The sequence below is a fragment of the Bicyclus anynana genome, chromosome 25 (genome assembly GCF_947172395.1).
Source record: "Bicyclus anynana chromosome 25, ilBicAnyn1.1, whole genome shotgun sequence".
Lineage (NCBI taxonomy): Eukaryota > Metazoa > Arthropoda > Insecta > Lepidoptera > Nymphalidae > Bicyclus > Bicyclus anynana.
In genome coordinates, this window is record NC_069107.1 from 2064106 (window position 1) to 2084331 (window position 20226).

General features: G+C 37.8%; 2 protein-coding genes across 4 annotated transcripts in view; one reads left to right on the plus strand and one right to left on the minus strand.

The window, feature by feature from the left end:
* Window positions 1-976: 976 nt before the first annotated feature.
* LOC112056706 (trypsin, alkaline A-like) lies at window positions 977-7346 on the plus strand. The gene is made up of 7 exons (XM_052889419.1): window positions 977-1022; window positions 1234-1405; window positions 3496-3523; window positions 4015-4030; window positions 4540-4826; window positions 5749-5857; window positions 6973-7346. The coding sequence occupies exons 1-7, from the start codon at window positions 977-979 to the stop codon at window positions 7194-7196; spliced, it is 882 nt and encodes a 293-aa protein (XP_052745379.1). The 3' UTR covers window positions 7197-7346.
* A 5083-nt stretch (window positions 7347-12429) lies between these two features.
* Window positions 12430-20226, minus strand: part of LOC112056262 (membrane-associated guanylate kinase, WW and PDZ domain-containing protein 1) — a 37702-nt gene continuing 29905 nt past the window's right edge. The window contains exons 17-22 of one of the 3 annotated variants that reach the window (XM_052889389.1): window positions 19444-19568; window positions 18560-18651; window positions 17244-17330; window positions 16314-16450; window positions 15416-15607; window positions 12430-12926 (exon numbers count right to left, since the gene is read on the minus strand). In XM_052889389.1, coding sequence (XP_052745349.1) covers window positions 15432-15607; window positions 16314-16450; window positions 17244-17330; window positions 18560-18651; window positions 19444-19568 — 617 coding nt within the window. In that variant the 3' untranslated portion in view covers window positions 12430-12926; window positions 15416-15431. Of the gene's footprint in view, window positions 12927-15411; window positions 15608-16313; window positions 16451-17243; window positions 17331-18559; window positions 18652-19443; window positions 19569-20226 lie in introns of all 3 variants that reach the window. The other 2 variants (XM_052889390.1, XM_052889388.1) reach the window with 2 other exon arrangements.

Here is a 20226-nt window from a genome sequence, read left to right on the forward strand (position 1 = left end):
TTTAACTTTAGTTTCTTTCATACGAAAAAATAACCACATGACTATGTGGATCTTTCCGTTTTAGTTTCGGTATCGGTTTCAGTCATGCAATGATGATTACTGTGATGCTAACGCTACATAGCGCTCTCGCGCGGGGAAGCGGGAGAAGGGTCGAATTGCAAGCCAGGTGTCAATTTAATTCTCACGAGTTATATTTAATAATTATAATAAAAAAGTAGATAATTCGTACGTGCTCGATTGCCCGCGCAAGATTATCTTGCTAAGCTTTCCTGTGCCGAATACAGAGTGATTCGAACTTGAACTGTAACCCTTTCAACTGCGATCACATTTGATGATAAGTTGACATAATATTTTATAGAACTGTAAAAAAAGTTATTTTAGAAGAGTTTTCATAATTACTAGCCTATTGTAATGGTTCCTTACAGGGCTATTAAAATAACCTGATAATAATTATAACTCGCTCCTTACAGCTGTCCTATTCATTAATTTGGTCTTTTATTAATAGCCTATTAAAATAAACATCAAATTAACTGAGAAATGTCAGATCTACCTACTGTATGATATGCACGAAAGGTTGTCAGTAGTCACCGGATGACATTAGTAACATTGAATCTCAATATATAACTTCGTATATTATGTCAAATAACATACTTACTAATTTACGTAAAAGTAATTGATTTAAGTACAAGCACTTTTGGTACAATATGATGACAATATGACTTGCTTTGGTGTAACAAAAACAGTCACTCTTTTTTATCACCATTTTACAATATTCTATCTGTTACCATATGGATGAAGGATATTACTTGTGGTGCAATCGAAGTTGCTAGCTATGTATATACTCGTATAATTTCAGCGTAACATCCTGTATATAAAATTAATTATAAGTTACCTAAAACTGAAAATATAAAAGGGAAAAGTGCGAACACTCAAACCGTTAGGACATTCAACCAGAGTCATACAAAAAGTTATAGCCATGGTTACTAGACTAATCTGTTTAGCTTTAGCGTTATTCTGTACTGGTAAGTACATAATATAAGTCTTAATTAATTACAGCCATCAATATCAGCCGATGGACGTCCACTTCTGGATATATCCACTTGGAAGGAGCAACAATTGAGTTTATTGCCGGCTCTATTCGGCAGAACTTGCCTTCCGTCAAACTATACGTTTCAAAAGTGCTTGTGAAGTATGCCTATTTGAAATAATCTAATTTTGATTTTTGTCTTTCAGTTTCAGCAGCACCTGAAAGCAGGATCGTAGGCGGTTCCCCTGCGGCTATCCAGGAGTTCCCGTCGGCCATCGCGGTGGTGTACCACTACCCCAATATCGACCGGTACATCCAGCGCTGCGCTGGTGCCCTTGTCTCCTCGTGGCACATACTCACTACGGCATTCTGCTTCACGTAAGTCTATGATACCTTACCTTACCTTGTCAGCCGATAGACGTGCACTGCTGGATATAGGCCTCTAGCATGGATCTCCAATCACAATGGTCTCGAGCCGCCTGCATCCAGCGGCTCCCTGCAACCAACCGACCAACACTGCGCTTCCCGGTGCGGGGTTGCCATTGCAGCACCTTGGGACCCCAACGTCCAACGTCTCCTCGAACTTGTGGCCTGCCCATTGCCACTTCAGCTTCGTGACTCGCTGAGCTATGTCGGTGAATTTGGTTCGTCTGCGGATCTCCTCATTAATGATTCGATGATTTGATCACGCAGGAAAACTCTAAGCATAAGCTAATAACCTCACTCCATCGCCCGCTGAGTGACTTTGAGCCTTATAATAAAGCCCTTATTAAGCGACGAAGTCTCAGATCCCGTAGGTCATCACTGGCAACACGCACTGTTTGAAGACTTTCATCTACAAGCACTGAGGAATTTCGGACGAAAATATGTCGCGGAAGTCAGCAATAGAAGCGGGCTTACTTGGAAGAGTTACAATTATTTTACCCATATTTTTAGCCATTAGGCCGTCGTCATTGAAGTCCCGGTCAAGTGGTCGGTTTTTTTGAATTCTTTACAAGTAGGTGAGTGCTTGACTGCAATATCACCTGATAGTAAGTGATGATGCAACCTAAGATGGAAGCGGGCTAACTTGTTAGGACTAGTATACAAATCCACGTCCATTTCGGTTTGTACACGACATCGTACCACTAAATCGCTAGGCGGTACGTCTTTGCCGCTAGGGTGGTAACTGGCTACTGCCGAAGCCTCCCACCAGCGAGACCTGGACCAATCAGGAAAACCTTAATCGTCCCAGCAGGAGATCGAATCCAGTACCTCTGTCTTGTAATTCCACCGCGTATACCACTGCGCCACTGAAGCCGTCAACCTAACTTTAATCATCCTCTATATATCAACAACTAATAGACGTCCCTTTACCGTGGGAATACGGGGATAATATAGCCCTGACACTCAGAAAAAACATAGCTTTCTATTGGTAACCGAAATTTCTAAATCCGTTAAGTAAATCCAGAGATCCATCCTCCTACAAGCCTACAACCTCACTAACTTTAGCTCTTTATAATATTAGTAGACAGTGGCGTAGCGTGCCTTGAATGGGCCCTGTATCCAAATTAATTAAGAGCCCAAATGAAGGGTAAAAATTTCTCACAAAAGAAACAAAAATCCTCGCTTGAAAAGTGATTAGAATTAGGATGATTCCAACTTTTAGGCGCACGCTTCACCAGAAAACAAAAATCTACATTTTACTAATTTTGCTTTCGCCTACTACTACTACTACTATACTTGTACATATGTTTCCTATGCTTTATTTATTATTATTTATACTTTATTTGTACACCACAACATAAGAAAAAACAAATAACAAGAAAGAAAAAAGTATAGCACAGAAGTAGGATACAAAAGGCGACCTTATCGCTACGTAGCGGTTCGCACCTATGGGGGCACGTAATCATTGATACGGCGGTAGCTAAGCCCCTGTTAAAAGATTACGAAAAAATATTTATTATAACCCAAGCCAAATTTATCCGTTTAATCAAATCCGAGAAGTCCATCAGTTGCTTGTGTTTGTTTCAAAAAACAGAAACGTTCCTATTAAGAACTGCTAACATATGGAATGCTCTTCCGGCGTCTGTATTTCTTGACACGTATAATTTGTGCACCTTCAAGGCAAGAGTGAATAGGCATCTTCTAGGCAAGCGCGCTTTATCTTAGACCTCATCATTGGTTTCCAGCAGGCTTGATTTTGGTAGAAAAAAAAAACTTCCTAATAAATAAGAGATTCTATTAGAAGGTTCCTAGCTATAGCTACTAATATTAAAACCGCATTTACCTACTGACACATTTTTCCCTTAATGCATATACTGACTGATAAGAAATACATATTTCTGTTATCTGATAGATAATAAAAATTACGTAAATAACAATAGGTAATTAAAATGTGTAATCCGTCGGATCATAGTATACAGTAGGTATCTACACCTGGACCGAGTGATGTTTGTACTGTTTGTATGGTTGTGTTTGGTAACCAGATGTCAAGTTGATGCGCACGAGTTATACGTAAATTTAGAAAAGTAGCTTTTTTTTTTTATTCTTTACAAGTTAGCCCTTGATTACAATCTCACCTTGGTAAGTGATGGTAAGTGATGATGCAATCTAAGATGGAAGCGGGCTAACTTGTTAGGAGGAGGATGAAAATCCACACCCCTTTCGGTTTCTACACGACATCGTACCGGAACGCTAAATCGCTTGGCGGTACGTCTTTGTCGGTAGGGTGGTGACTAGCCACGGCCAAAGCCTCCCACTAGCTAGACCTGGACCAATTAAGAAAACCTCAATCGGCCCAGCTGGGGATCGAACCCAGGACCTCCGTCTTGTAAATCTACCGCGCTCACCACTGCGCCACGGAGGTCGTCTATAGTTTGTGCGAGTTAACTTGAGATCTGTCACGAATGACGTTTGATTATGATACTGAGTGGAAAATAGTTTTGATTTATTAGTGTCCGACCGAAGTTTCTGCGAAAAATACCAAATCAGTTGATTTGTTCCAGAATGATCAAATTTTAAGTATTTCAAATTTGTAGGTAATACCTAATATTTATGGTTACCTACTGTACGCCAACGATAGCATTCGCGTGAATTTCAGTTTTTCAAAAATCCCACTGAGAAGTCGGTTGGTACTCGGTACGAACCATAGCTTTTTTTGAGACAATAAGACACTAGCGGACGCGGCATCGTCCGCCCCTATATGCCGCAAAATCCATTTTTAGCGGACATCTGCTTACTTAGCCCTTGACTACAATCACTTGATGGTAAGTGCAATCTAAGATGGAAGCTAATCCACACCTCTTTCGGTTTCTACACATTGTACCGGAACGCTACATCGCTTGGCGGTACGTTTTTGCCGGTAAGGTAACTAGCCACGTCCGAATCCTACCACCAGCCAGACCTGGACCAAATAAGTAAACCTCAATCCGCCCAGCCGGGGATCGAACGACCGTCTTGTAAATCCACCACGGATACCACGGAGGCCGTCAAAACTATATCTATGTAACTTTCATCTTTGTTCATTCAAGTGTTTTTTATACCTGTCGCTTTTAAAAACAGGGGCGCAAACATAAACAATGTCCGACTAAGCGGCGGCTCCGCGCAGAGCCTGGGCGGCGCGCAAGTATCCACTGCAAGAGAAATCATCCAACACCCAGAGTACGTCGCGGAGACCAGGTTGAACGACCTGGCCGTGGTAGTGTCGACCAACCCCTTCGTGATCACCGGCGCACTCAACATCGTGTTCATACCGCCAGCCAACACTTTCCTACCTGATGGGCTGGTAACCAGAGTCGCTGGTTGGGGTTTCGAATCTGTAAGTACCTAACCACTGACGATCAAGTAATCCCACTGACGATCAAGTAATCTCACGCCTCTCGGCATGATGTCATGCACATCTCGACCAACACACTATCAGCTTTAACGGATGTCAAGCCCGACCCGGTCGTCTGCTTTCGCTCTTTCAGGCACACTTTTTAGCACGGTGGCACAGTATAGGTACTTATAAAATACTATTTACTGTGACGGTGGTTTGTGAAAGGTCCGACAAAAGTTCCGAATTCCGACACAAGCGACAAGCAATTAAGTGGTGTGTATTTTAAGAAATTAAATATCACGTGTCTAAAACGGTGAAGGAAAAACATCGTGAGGAAACCTGAGAAATTTCTTAATTCTCTACGTGTGAGAAGTATGTAAGAGCTGTGATAGCCCAGTGGATATGACCTCTGCCTCCGATTCCGGAGGGTGTGGGTTCGAATCCGGTCCGGGGCATGCACCTCCAACTTTTCAGTTGTGTGCATTTTAAGAAATTAAATATCACGTGTCTCAATCGGTGAAGGAAAACATCGTGAGGAAACCTGCATACCAGAGAATTATCTTAATTCTCTGCGTGTGTGAAGTCTGCCAATCCGCATTGGGCCAGCGTGGTAGACTATTGGCCTAACCCCTCTCATTCTGAGAGGAGACTCGAGCTCAGCAGTGAGCCGAATATGGGTTGATGACGACGAGAAGTATGCATTGGGCCAGCGTGGGCTATTAGCCTAACCACTCTCATTCTGAGAGGAGACTCGTGTTCAACAGTGAGCCAAACATGGGTTCATCATGAAAAAATACTGAAAAGTTAGAGGTGCAGGGTCCGGACCGGATTCGAACCGACGCCCTCCAACTCGAAGGCAGAGGTTATATTTACGCCTTTTTTATAATACCTACTTACCTAGGTACCTGTTTTATCTCTGCAGGAGGGTGGCGCTCAACTGGACAGCCTGCAAGCAATCACGTTGACGACTATCAGTACGGCGGCCTGCCAGGAGGCCTTCGCTGATGTGAACGATATTGACATCAACGATTGTAAGTTCACTACAATTTTTTGGAGTGATAACTTCTTGAGCTTTGAGTTGATTTGAGATTGTATCCGATATTGATAACTTCATAATGAAGGGTAAACCAGTTCGTAACGTAACGCGTTACGGCGCCACTCTGTCTTCCATTTCTCACTCATACGGCAGGAGGTTTAAATTATTACTTCTGTCGAGCGTCCTGAGACACGTTTGTTGTTCTTTATTTTATTCAATTTAGCCCTTCACGAAATTTCACCTGATGTTAAGATGCAGTCTACCGGCAAAGATGTACCGATGTCGTGTAGAAACCGAAAGAGGTGTAATTTTTTTATCCTGTTCTTAACAAGTTAGCCCTCTTCCATCTTAGATTGCATCATTACTTACCATCAGGTGAGATTGCAGTCAATGGCTAACTATCTAATATTATTATGTTTAAAGATCCGTATTAGAAACGACCTTCACACATATGTTTAATGGACGAAAAGTGTTTTATATCAAAAGTACGTTAAAAATACATTGCGAGTAGGTTATCTAAAAATTTCCTGGGACAGACCATTATTAACCATCATTAATCATAGTTTGGCCAGGAGTTTTTGAGGCAACCTACTGCCAACATATTTTTTAACATCCTAATGGGGATGATGACTAGGTTTGAATATCAATATTTTTATGATACATTCGGGTAAATAGAATTTATTATATATAAAAAGCAAAGATTGTCTGGATATTTGCAAAATAAATTGATTATAAAATTTCAAAATCTATTAAAAATCTTTTATCGTAATTAGATGAAAATTCATACAGTTTTAGCTTCCTTACATTAAATGTGACAATTTTTAATACATGAACTATAAACATAAACGCACAAATAACAAAGATATTAAGTAGGTAATTTTGTTTGTACGGTCATACAAATCTAACGATCATTAGTAAGTAATGATCGCAGATACCCTATTCCTTTTACAAAATTGCTTTACTATTAGCGTACTTTTAATTCATATACAATTTAAAAAACTGTCATCATCCCTATTTTGATATCAAACATTTCATCCATTAAACAGATAGGTGAAGGTCGTTTCTAATGCGGATCTTAAACTATATATTTTTCTGCTAATACATTTGCAGCTGTGCTCTGCGCATCAAGCCCAACAGCGGGCACATGTTTCGGCGACGCGGGCGCGCCCATGTACTACAACAACGTGGTGGTCGGCTTAGCGTCGTACTACAAGGACTGCGGCAACCCCACCTACCCCGACGTCTTCACCAGGGTCGATCGACACACTGACTGGATTATGAGCGTCGCTGTTACCCCAACTGGGGAGACTCCTCTGAGAGCGGCAGTTTATTAGCTTTTTTTTATTTTTTAAAGCTTTGGGTTCTAGCTTTTTAGGACCTAAAGAGGATTTATTATTGTATTTTTTTAATGATACATACAAACCAGCCTAACTACAATCACGCCGGATGGTAATTAACACTACTACAAGGGGTCGATAGAAACATTGACTAGGTTATGAGCGACGCTGTGGCTCCCATTGGGAAGACTTCTCTGAGAGCAGCAAATTATTAGTGTTCTTTTCTTCATTTTTAAAGCTTTGGGTTCTAGCTTTTTAGGACCTAAAGAGGATGTATTATTGTATTTTTTTAATGATACATACAAACCAGCCTAACTACAATCACGCCGGATGGTAATTAACACTACTACAAGGGGTCGATAGAAACATTGACTAGGTTATGAGCGACGCTGTGGCCCCCATTGGGAAGACTTCTCTGAGAGCAGCAAATTATTAGTGTTCTTTTCTTCATTTTTAAAGCTTTGGGTTCTAGCTTTTTCGGATCTAAAGAGGATTTATTATTGTATTTTTTTAATGATACATACAAACCAGCTTAACTGCAATCACGCCGGATAGTAATTAACACTACTACAAGGGGTCGATAGAAACACTGACTAGGTTATGAGAGTCGCTGTTTCCCCAACTGGGGAGACTCCTCTAAAAGCAGCAGATTATTCGTTTTTTTTTTAATTTTTTAAAGCTTTGGGCTCCACTTTTTCGGATCTAAAGAGGATTTTTTATTGTATTTTATTAATGATACATATAAGCTACCTTAACTGATACTGCAATCACGCCTAATAGTACAACAAACAGCAGTTTTATTTTTTTAAACTGCCTTAACAATTTACTGCTCTAGGTTCTACGTGCTTTTGGAATCTATCCAATAGTTGCAATAGCATATTCATGATAAGTAGTTACTTAAAATTAAAATAGGTTCTGAATTCCAAAATTAAACATTTTGTAATATTTACTTTAAATAGAATTTCGGAATTTAAATGTGATCACTTTTTTCGAAAATTTTTCTTAATAAAAGTTCCAGTTAGAATGGGCATTTATGGTGCCTGAATTTTACAAGGACATTAATTTAGTTTTAAAAAATATTTTTCTGTATTTTGATAAATTTAGTGACATTATATCTAGCATATCTTTATCTACCTAGGTTAAAATTGAAAGATCTTAAAATAAAACAAAAATTCGGCATTATTATAAAAAATATATATTTATTTATTTAGTAAATTCTTGTTTTATTTACGCCCAAACGTATACACCAATTATTTCATTTTCGAAAATACACATTATGAAACATTTTAAATCTCATTACTGAACGGTTTTTGGCAAATTCATACAAATCTGTAGCAACATAGCTCCTAAAGTCACTACCACAAACAATAGTTAATAATAATTTAGCCAAATAATGGTTAATAATAATTTAGCCAGGATATTTTTACGCTACCTATTGGGAATGTATTTTTTAACGTACTAAATGTGATATAAAAACACTTTTTACCCATTAAACAGATGGGTGAAGGTCGTTTCTAATACGGACCGACTACTTTATAACAATGTAGTTTAGTGTCAATTCAGCGCTGGACATATATTTTTTTAATAAATTGCATGACTTGGCTTCTGGATCCTAAAATTTTGGATTTCATCAAATACAAATTATACATAGTTAACGGAGATTTAAATATTAGTGTGACAGTGAATAATTGATTTATTTTACTATGCAAAAATGCCGAGGAATCCAAGACTTCTTGGATTCAAGAGGTCTTGGCCTTATGATCCAATAAAAAAGCCTACGTTGTTAAGTCTGGATGGCTTGATACTTGGATTCGTAGAGCAAAAATCAATTGTTCATAATGAACTACCGTAAACTTACGCCTGGTTCTATTCAATAAGTGTAAATACATGGGATTCCTCAACGAATTTTTGGGCGTATTTCATACACAAATGGTTCAAGGCAAGACAACGTTCACTCAAGGCACGGTATATTGCTTCACTTAATACTAACAATTATGTATATACATACTTGTATACTATTATATATGTATAATTCTACATCTACCCTCTCGGTGGTCCCATAGTTACAAACCTACACCGTATATAGATCGCGCCAAACTTTGAGAACAATTGTAACCTCAATGGCTCAGCGGTAAAGAGGCCGGACTCATCGCCAAGAGGTGGTGGTTCGATCCCCACCCCGTTGGACTATTAATAGTCTTTCCCGACTAGTTGGAGGGGAACGGGAATATTGGTCATACATAAAAGATATGGCAAATTTTCTTTTTAATAAAGAAGAGAACTCAAAATATTTGAGTTTATTATTATTACTAAATAATTTATTAATTATTTACTAGTAATAAAATTTGATTATCACCTCCCTTACTTCACTCATAAAAATTGTAGAGTTTTTATTTTATTTATTCTTTATTGTACATTTACAATCAATCAATAATAACAAAAAGTATTACATTTAACGAAATACATTTAAGATTTCTGTGCATAAATCATAAAATAAAGACAAAAGATAATGTGAATCGAGAACTCTTAAATCGGGTCTGGCTGGTGGGAGGCTTCGGCCGTAGCTAGTTACAAACCTACCGGCAAAGACGTACCACCAAGCGATTTAGCGTTCCGGTACGATGTCGTGTAGAAACTGGAACTGGTGCAGATTTTCATCCAAACACGTTAGCTCCCTCTTACAATCAAGTGAGTATAGTCAAGGGCTAACTTGTAAAGAATAAAAATAAAATAAAAAAATCTTAAATGCCACCCCTAAAGGGTTGGAAGCGGTTAAAATTTGTTAAAAAAGTTTGGCGCGATACCTACTACCCTCATATCAATGTTAATCTATTGATTGAGCCATATATTTAATTTATTTTAATTTTTGTATAGCGTAGACAGATAAGTCAATAGACAAAGATAGAAATCATCCATTGTATTTCCTCAAAAACAGATGAGAACAAATTATGCGATAACCCAGTAGTAAATCTAAGAATCTGAGGAATAAATACCCTCATATTAATTTGGGATAAAAAACAAATGATAGAAAACATTCTCAGTGACACATTGTAAATAGGTTGCCTAGTTAAATTGCGACCAAACACATTCTTCATACAAAATCTAGGAAACCATGAACTAGATCAAAGGCAACTTAATACAGTAAATTTAAAATAAGCTTTCATTTGACATATTAAACGACTAAATAACTGATGTGCCAATGTGAATATTTTCTATATATTTTTTTCATTTATTTATTTTTATTTCTTATCCCAAATAAATAATTTATCTTCTCACAAAATCTGTTTTTAGCGGACGTCTACTAACTATAAACTACCTCCCTGTCAAATTTCATCTTTGTTTTAGAGATTTTATGAGTGACCTTTCGCTTTTATACATTATAATATTTTCATTATTATTAAAAAAAAAACGGCACGCCAATTAGTTGTCTATTTACTTCTTTGTCTACGATGTATAGTTTCATAGTCTACGATGTATAGTGATAGTCTACGATGTAGATAACAAACACGATTAACATTGATTTTATCAAAAACATCATTTTAAATCTAACTTATATATTCGAAAATACCTAAATTTAAAAATATAGTAAGATAATTAATATTTACAATACTGTTGAAATATTTCGAGTTCTTAAATATGGAATATCTTACAACTTAGTCTAACGAGATGTAAAGTGACGTCATCGCGTACATTTCTATAAATTTCTAGAAACCTTGAATACGCTAACTGGCTAAATTTTCTGTAGTATTGATAAAGAATCATAAACGAATGAGAATTAATTAATCTCAGTAGATTTTTATAACATTTAATTCGATTTTATCAAACAAAAACTACACTAAAAAATGTTTGTGACAACTGAAACGTTAAGTACTAGAGAATTCTACGGAATTTAAATTTCAAGTATAATTGAATTATATTATAAGTACACATATATAATTATATTCTCCACATTTTATAAAAATTCTTGGAGATGGGGAGTTAGTTTTACTCGTAGAATAGATCATCTGGGCCTATGTTTTTTCCAACAAAAGTATATACTATACTATGTGCGCTGTAGCATGGTGCAGGTGACAGTTACCTTATGACGTTTATAATATGTACTGTTATCAGGAATCGCGGCAAACTTTCAAGAGTGAAAGAAACTGTCACCCGCACCATGCTACAGCGCACGAGCTGTAATGAAAATCGGTATATCGACCAATTACCACCGAACCGGAGATATCGCTCTGTCTTTCGTTGTGATGGGATGAAAGAGAGCGATATTTTGTGATCCGCCGCTATTGGTCGTCAATATGTCTTCACAAGATATGTCATGGTCATGAGTGGCGTTAACACCATCGAAGCAAAAATGTCCTGCCTACCCTAAAAAGTCATTATAAACCTGTATTGCGATATGAATTTTTCATTTTGTATACTTATAGTGCATACCCTAGTTAAAAACCCTGTGCACGCAACTGGTGGTCGTGCATCTAAGGTATGCAGATGACCTGAGATGCGTTTTGAGAGATAGTTATCTACGTTTGTCTTCTTTTACTATCAGCTCTCTCTTTTATTCCTCTACAACCAATAAGAGACAGTGATATTTTAGCCTTAATAGTTCCTAGTAAAGGGGACTAACGCCGAGAGGTCGTGGGTTCGATTCCCGCCCGCTGGTCTGTTGTCGTACTCACTCTTATGTTTCAGACTAATTGGGGTGGAGTATTGGTCATATTTATATCTTTCAAGCAAAAAAATTTAATCGACTTCAAATACGCATTGTTCTAAATAGCGAAAAATACTACTAGTAGTAAGAATTTATTTCAGTTATTTTACTAAGTAGTAAGAATTTATTTCTGTTATTTTGATTTTAACATAAAAATACTGAACTGATTTTCGTGAAAATCAAATGAGACTAATCTTGAAGTATACTCTTTCAAACAAAAAAGTATTTTTCAAAATTGGTTAATAAATGAGGAAGTTATGTAACAAAAATTACAAAAAAAAGTAACATAGCATTGAGAACCTCCTTATTTTTAAGTGTGTTAAAAATATATGAAAAATAGGTATTCTTATAACAATACATATCTCTGCGCGCTCATTACCACTGATTAAATTGATCTGGCAACACTGCTTGCAAGTACTTAATAAAAGTATACAATTTGGACGGTAGATATTTGGAAGTATTCATTCGAATTATTTTTATATAATTATATAATATTATAATTACTGTAAAATATGATACGGGATTACTGTAAAAAGTGCTTTATTAAAAATATGTGCATCACTATACGGAAATTTGTATGGAATATCACGAAGCTGGTTTAAAAAAAGCCTTTTCTCAGTAAAACCGATATTATATATAATAAACTACACTTAAGGTAATATAAGGCTATCTAATCGAAAACGTTCCCTAAAAAATACAATTTGATATTAAATTAAAGCTATCGGGATTCAATAGTCTAGGTAAATAGTCTACGTGTAGATAAATTTTCAGCTCTAGGTAAACTTTCCATCATATTCATAAGTATAGATTAAAATTTAAACCTTTGTTCTTCAAAGTAATGTGGACCTTAATCACTACAGATTAAAGTTCACTTAATTTTGAAGAAATTTGAAGTTTAAATCTTTATTTATGTTTATAAATAAGGCTGTTAATGCTACATAGCTACCTGTAAAGTCATCTTAAAGTAATTCGAAAATGAGATTTTCGTCAAACAGTCCGAATCGGCAACTTTTCATTTCGAGTTTCTGTAACAAATTAAAGATACAACGATATAAATGATATATCAATCTGATTCTAAATATATTAAAAAAAAAAAACAAAACATACATACAGCCGAACACAGAACATGCTCCTTTTAGGGAGTCGGTTAAAAAGTAAGGTCAAACGACCAAGCCCACCAAGTCGCATTGGTCAAGTGTGGTGAAGCAAGAAAGAGGATATGGAGCTTAATTCCATATCCTCTTAAAAGAAGGAAGGCTTGGTATTAACATTCATTATTTATGTTATTGTAGAGGGGAGGTGTCAGTGTTGGTATAAATAAAGAGGATATTTGATGACTTGAGTTCAGTTGTTTGTTAGGCAGCGTAGACACCGTCACGCTGTCAGTCTCGTTAGTGATTTTGTGCAATAACGTTTTGTGTTTTAATTATTGATAATGTAATTACCTTGTTTGTGAGGCAGCGTATAATACGTCACGCTGCCAGTCGCTTTAGTGATTTTGTGCAATAGCGTTTTGTGTTGTAATTATTGATAATGTAATTACCTTGTTTGTGAGGCAGCGTATAATACGTCACGCTGCCAGTCGCTTTAGTGATTTTGTGCAATAGCGTTTTGTGTTGTAATTATTGATAATGTAATTACCTTGTTTGTGAGGCAGCGTATAATACGTCACGCTGCCAGTCGCTTTAGTGATTTTGTGCAATAGCGTTTTGTGTTGTAATTATTGATAATGTAATTACCTTGTTTGTGAGGCAGCGTATAATACGTCACGCTGCCAGTCGCTTTAGTGATTTTGTGCAATAACGTTTTGTGTTGTAATTATTGATAATGTAATTACCTTGTTTGTGAGGCAGCGTATAATACGTCACGCTGCCAGTCGCTTTAGTGATTTTGTGCAATAGCGTTTTGTGTTGTAATTATTGATAATGTAATTACCTTGTTTGTGAGGCAGCGTATAATACGTCACGCTGCCAGTCGCTTTAGTGATTTTGTGCAATAGCGTTTTGTGTTGTAATTATTGATAATGTAATTACCTTGTTTGTGAGGCAGCGTATAATACGTCACGCTGCCAGTCGCTTTAGTGATTTTGTGCAATAGCGTTTTGTGTTGTAATTATTGATAATGTAATTACCTTGTTTGTGAGGCAGCGTATAATACGTCACGCTGCCAGTCGCTTTAGTGATTTTGTGCAATAGCGTTTTGTGTTGTAACTATTGATAATGTAATTACCTTGTTTGTGAGGCAGCGTATAATACGTCACGCTGCCAGTCGCTTTAGTGATTTTGTGCAATAGCGTTTTGTGTTGTAATTATTGATAATGTAATTACCTTGTTTGTGAGGCAGCGTATAATACGTCACGCTGCCAGTCGCTTTAGTGATTTTGTGCAATAGCGTTTTGTGTTGTAATTATTGATAATGTAATTACCTTGTTTGTGAGGCAGCGTATAATACGTCACGCTGCCAGTCGCTTTAGTGATTTTGTGCAATAGCGTTTTGTGTTGTAATTATTGATAATGTAATTACCTTGTTTGTGAGGCAGCGTATAATACGTCACGCTGCCAGTCGCTTTAGTGATTTTGTGCAATAGCGTTTTGTGTTGTAATTATTGATAATGTAATTACCTTGTTTGTGAGGCAGCGTATAATACGTCACGCTGCCAGTCGCTTTAGTGATTTTGTGCAATAGCGTTTTGTGTTGTAATTATTGATAATGTAATTACCTTGTTTGTGAGGCAGCGTATAATACGTCACGCTGCCAGTCGCTTTAGTGATTTTGTGCAATAGCGTTTTGTGTTGTAATTATTGATAATGTAATTACCTTGTTTGTGAGGCAGCGTATAATACGTCACGCTGCCAGTCGCTTTAGTGATTTTGTGCAATAGCGTTTTGTGTTGTAATTATTGATAATGTAATTACCTTGTTTGTGAGGCAGCGTATAATACGTCACGCTGCCAGTCGCTTTAGTGATTTTGTGCAATAGCGTTTTGTGTTGTAATTATTGATAATGTAATTACCTTGTTTGTGAGGCAGCGTATAATACGTCACGCTGCCAGTCGCTTTAGTGATTTTGTGCAATAGCGTTTTGTGTTGTAATTATTGTTTATCATAAATTGTTTAGTGTGGGCATGGAGAACATGTCTGGCAAAGAAGGTGAGTATCTATGCATTCTAAAGGAATCCCTAAAACTTATTCTCAATGTCACAAGTCCTGGGACCTGCTCGTGGTGTTTCCTCTACCACAAAATAATGGTACAATCACTGTCGCTGCTGCTGCTACACGTCACATAAGGCCAATGAGGCCAGAAAAAGAATGTAAGCAATTGTCAGCTTTCCTATTTCCGCTCGCATTTCTTGTAACCCTTCTGTCGTCATACCATGCATCTCTGTACTGCGCCGGTGAAGTCTCTGTGTGGTGTACTGCGCGGGCGAAGACACAGTACAGTGTACTGAGCGGGTGAAGACTTAGTGTGGTGTACTTCAGGCAAGTACTGTGTGTATCCTCACTCACTCACTCACTCACTCAGTCTTGGAGTCAGTCTTGGCGCGCGTGCGTGACGGTGAGCGTGACGGCGGCGCCGGAGCGCTTGATGAGCGCCACCACGTCGGGGTGCGGCAGGTTGCGCACGGGCTGCGCGTTGATGGCGACGATCGTGTCGCCCACGTGCAAGCGCCCGCAGCGGGACGCTGGCGAGTTGGGGATCAGTTGACCTATATGTCAAACAACACAACAATAATTAAATAATATAATTAATTAACATTGAGAACTCAGAATATCTCTATATATAAGGAAATAATCTCTTAATTAATCGCAAAAAAATTCTGACAATTTCAGTAAGCCAAAGTAATAGAAATTGCTTTTAAAATCTGTAGTTTTTTTTCCTACCGCTAAAAGCTAAAAAAGTAAATAACCATTTATTTTTCCTATCATTTAATCTACCAAATGTAATCCGGTCCCCATGACGCTTTAGTAACTGCAAAAACAAGCAGCCTAAGTTTAAAAAATACAAGGATTTTATAAAAATTTAAGTGAATAAATCCTAACTAAATAAAGAGAAATATATAAAATTAAAACCCGAGTTTTGAGTTATATCAAGATGGCGCCCTTAAAGCTACTATGACATAACAATTGACAGCAAACGTCAAATCGACTACTGCATTGACAACGTCATCAATCCGCCATTATTACCCATATTAGTGTAGTATTACATTTCTTGACAGAGAATGAATATTATTTCGAAAGAAATAAAGTAATTTCATAGATTTGTATAATCAAAAACAGTTAAAAAAAATATTTTCTTTTATTTCCGCCAGGGTACAATGACTGATCCTGGGCTCCATACAATTTTAGACCATCTTCTTTAGCATCCTGTGCTCCCCTAATATAGTTACTCAAAAAGTTGTAGCATGCACTCACCGATGGTGCTGGTGTTCTTGTTGGTGGAGGAGATGACGACGAAGCCGAAGCCCTCGCCCTCGTTGCGCGTCACCGTCACGTCGTAGGGCGCGCTGCTCCAGCCGCCGGGCGAGCCCGCGTCGTACTGCACGCCGTACCTGTACGACAATCGTCACATCAACCACTATTAGTCTGCTTGCTCAAGTGCCAATTCCATCACCCAAGTCTTTGTTAAGTTTAGTCATTTTCTTAGTTTATGTCTATTGAAGTGGAACTGCTTTGCGCATTCTAGTGCTGCCATCTACAGGCATAGTGGTACAATGTTTGTTTATGCTACCACTAGATGGCGTTCTTAGAGAACTTTGAAATGAACCCTTTTTGTACACTAGAAGAAACAGTTGCGTTGCTCATAGATGGCATTTTTTAATTATAATACACACTTCTATACTTTGTTGTTTGTTCATTTTTTGTATACCTATGAACATAAGCGGTTGGTGTAAAACAAAATATATAATAATACATACCCGAGCCATGATAGCCCAGTGGATATGACCTCTGCCTCCGATTCCGGAGGGTGTGGGTTCGAATCCGGTCCGGGGCATGCACCTCCAAATTTTCAGTTGTGTGCATTTTAAGAAATTAAATATCACGTGTCTCAATCGGTGAAGGAAAACATAGTGAGGAAACCTGCATACCAAAGAATTATCTTAATTCTCTGTGTGTGTGAAGTCTGCCAATCCGCATTGGGCCAGTGTGGTGGACTATTGGCCTAACCCCTCTCATTCTGAGAGGAGACTCGAGCTCAGCAGTGAGCCGAATATGGGTTGATGATGATGACATACAAATAATTTTTATTCTAACACAATAAGCAATACTCCAAAAAATTATAATAATAAATAAACGATTATAAAAATGAATGAAACGATTTTGATGATGTTGAAATGGTCGTACATGGGTAGATGCGCGGCGGGCGGGTAGAGCGGCGCGGGGTGCAAGATGTTGTAGGGGCCCGGGGCTACCTGGTGATGGGGCTCCGACCTGGGAATTAAAAAAAAAAACAATAACAAACTATACGATGACACCTTTGAATGACGAATTCGAGAGTACACTAATCTCTCAAATCTATCTGCGTTTTAATATGATCAATGATTCTGTTTCACTCCAATACAAGACTATAAGTTTCAAAGACCTAAATAAAAAAAAAAGTTACAGACAAACAAACTTGCGGATGGGACAAAATTGTGATGTTGGCGATTCTAGTGTTAACAAATAACACCTGTCAGGGCCTCTATATTTTAGTGGTGTAAACAGGTTATTGGCGTATATAAAGCTATGGAAATTGCATTTGAACGTAAATTCAATTAAAATTTTTATAAAGTCCAAAATAACATCGCAAATAATACTTCATTTTATTAAAAAGGTTTGTGAAATCTGTTGTCTTTCCTGGTCTGGCTAGTTGATGATATTTTTTCCCCACGTCATTTATATCGAATTTGATAGCTTCGAAATTGTGTTGCTAAAAATTAAGATAATATTATATTGATTTATAATGAAATTGAAACTTAAGTCTGTATAAATTTCAGTTTTAGAATCGAAAGAATATGTTTCGTTTTAGTTCAACTTGTCATCTTTTTTTATGGGAACGAACTGTTTTACATATAGAAACACCGGAAACGGAAATAGAAATGTCAGAATTCTACGGAATTAGTAAATGGACTATAATATTTTTGTCAAACGCTCCGTTTGCAAGGGATGTGTAGTTGTAGTGACTTCATGAAACAGTAGACCATCATGGCCTACAGGCGTTTTGGCTCGTATTGTCAAAAACACATTTCAAAATTAATCATGTAATCATGTCTCTAAAAAAATATGAAAAAAAATTCAATATAGTACAACGATAATTAACTATTTAAGACCATTTAAAAAAGTATCAACTAGCCCCATATTTTCGATTTCCTATTAAAAAGTGGATGCACAATCAGCGGCCCAAAAACGTTCCCTTTCAATGAGTGCCAAACACAACTTCTTGGCACTCAAGTAGTCGCATTTGCAAATTCAACCTTAAACTCAATTCTTAAGGTCGAATTTGCTTTGAGTATAGATTTTATTGAATATTGGACTATATTCAAAGGCATTTAAGTATAATTTTCTTTACCAATAATTCTAAAACTGTCAAAGCAACATTGGCCAGTTTTTAAGTGAAATTTTCTACATGATTGTGCGTCTGTTTATTTTAAAAGGTCAATGCCCCTTGTCTAGTAACTTACGCGAGTAAGGGTTGGTGCACATGCGGCGCCGGTATGGCGGGCAAGCCGAGCGGCTGGATGTCCGCCCTGTTGTGGCGCACACCTAACGTCACCTGCAAACATATTACAATACTTATTGCACTGAAAAAAAAACGTATTTTTTAGTAAAAATTAAAAAAGGAACGCTATTTTGAAATCAGTAGGTCTAGATATTACATTACCAAACATAAATGACATCTATACTAATATTATAAAGCTGAAGAGTTTGTAGTTTGTTTGATTGAACGCGCTAATCTCAGGAACTACTGGTCCGATTTGAAAAATTCTTTCAGTGTTAGATAGCCCATTTATCGAGGAAGGCTATAGGCTATATTTTATCCCCGTATTCTTCGGGGACGGGAACCACGCGGGTGAAACCCGTTAAAGTTATGTCTGATAGATGGCGCTTTGTTGTAATTTTTGAAGTTTTATTTCAGTCGGCTACCATCTCAGACCAATTATAGAAGGACCTGTATCGCACTCATAGTCACGAACAAAATTGTCAGTCATTTTCTGAGGAAAACGAGCTTAGATTTTGTATATATCTTATACTAAACTAGAAGTTTTTGCCCGTTTTTTACACCATTCAACTACACAAAAAGGTATTTTTGCGGAGCTCTTTAACCGACGAACACGATTACAACTAATTAACATCGATTCTATAGAGACAGTTTTTATAATCGCATTAGATCGTTGATCATATACTTTGACAGAAAAGTAACGTCTAGCGAGGCAGGTCCTATACAATAATTGGTCTGAGGCTACCATATACATATATCGTTATTTTCATTGGCCTTAGTTTCAACTATCATCCTGTAGAGTATTTCGCACTATTTACGAGACACCCTGTATAGTATATCACTCACATGTCCCCTAGACGCAGCCTGGCACACGTAGGCGACGGCGCGCGCGTGCGTCGCGCCCGCCAGCGGGATGCCGTCCACCGACGTCAGCAGGTCGCCCGGCCGCAGCAACCCGTCCGCCGGACCCCCTGTCAACAACACAATCCAACGCGTCGGTCAAAAGGACCGGAAGAAAGAGACGATTTTTTTTTTTTATTCTTTACAAGTTAGCCCTTGACTACAATCTCACCTGATGGTAATGATGCAGTCTAAGATGGAAGCGGGCTGACTTGTTAGGAGGAGGATGAAAATCCACAACCCTTTCGGTTTCTACACGGCATCGTACCGGAACGCTAAATCGCTTGGCGGTACGTCTTTGTCGGTAGGGTGGTAACTAGCCACGGCCGAAGCCTCCCACCAGCCAGACCTGGACAAATTAAGAAAATCTCAATCTGCCCAGCTGGGGATCGAACCCAGGACCTCCGTTTTGTAAATCCACCGCGCATACCACTGAGCCACGGAGGCCGAAAATTGACCCCATCGCAGAAGAAGCATATCCTGGACAAACACAACCGGTTTGTTTGTTACCTTTCTATGGTTCCAAACTAATAAACCAATTTTGATGAATTTTGGTACAAACGTAAATGTGATCCTGGAGTACATAGAATACCTTTTATTTCGAGAATTTTGCAAGGATGAAACTTTGCCAAAATTTATTATTTAGGATGAAAGTTTTTTTGGCGAATGAAGTTCTTCGCTAGTAAGTAATAATATAAATAGTAGATTGTTATACAAGGGGCTAAAACG

Bases quoted from the DNA above. Each gene is read 5' to 3' on its own strand.
- LOC112056706 (XM_052889419.1), top strand. From the start codon at position 977: ATGGTTACTAGACTAATCTGTTTAGCTTTAGCGTTATTCTGTACTG. The intron at 1,406-3,495 runs GTAAGTCTATGA...TTTGGTAACCAG, and splicing joins ACTACGGCATTCTGCTTCAC to ATGTCAAGTTGATGCGCACG. The intron at 5,858-6,972 runs GTAAGTTCACTA...ATACATTTGCAG, and splicing joins CGATATTGACATCAACGATT to CTGTGCTCTGCGCATCAAGC.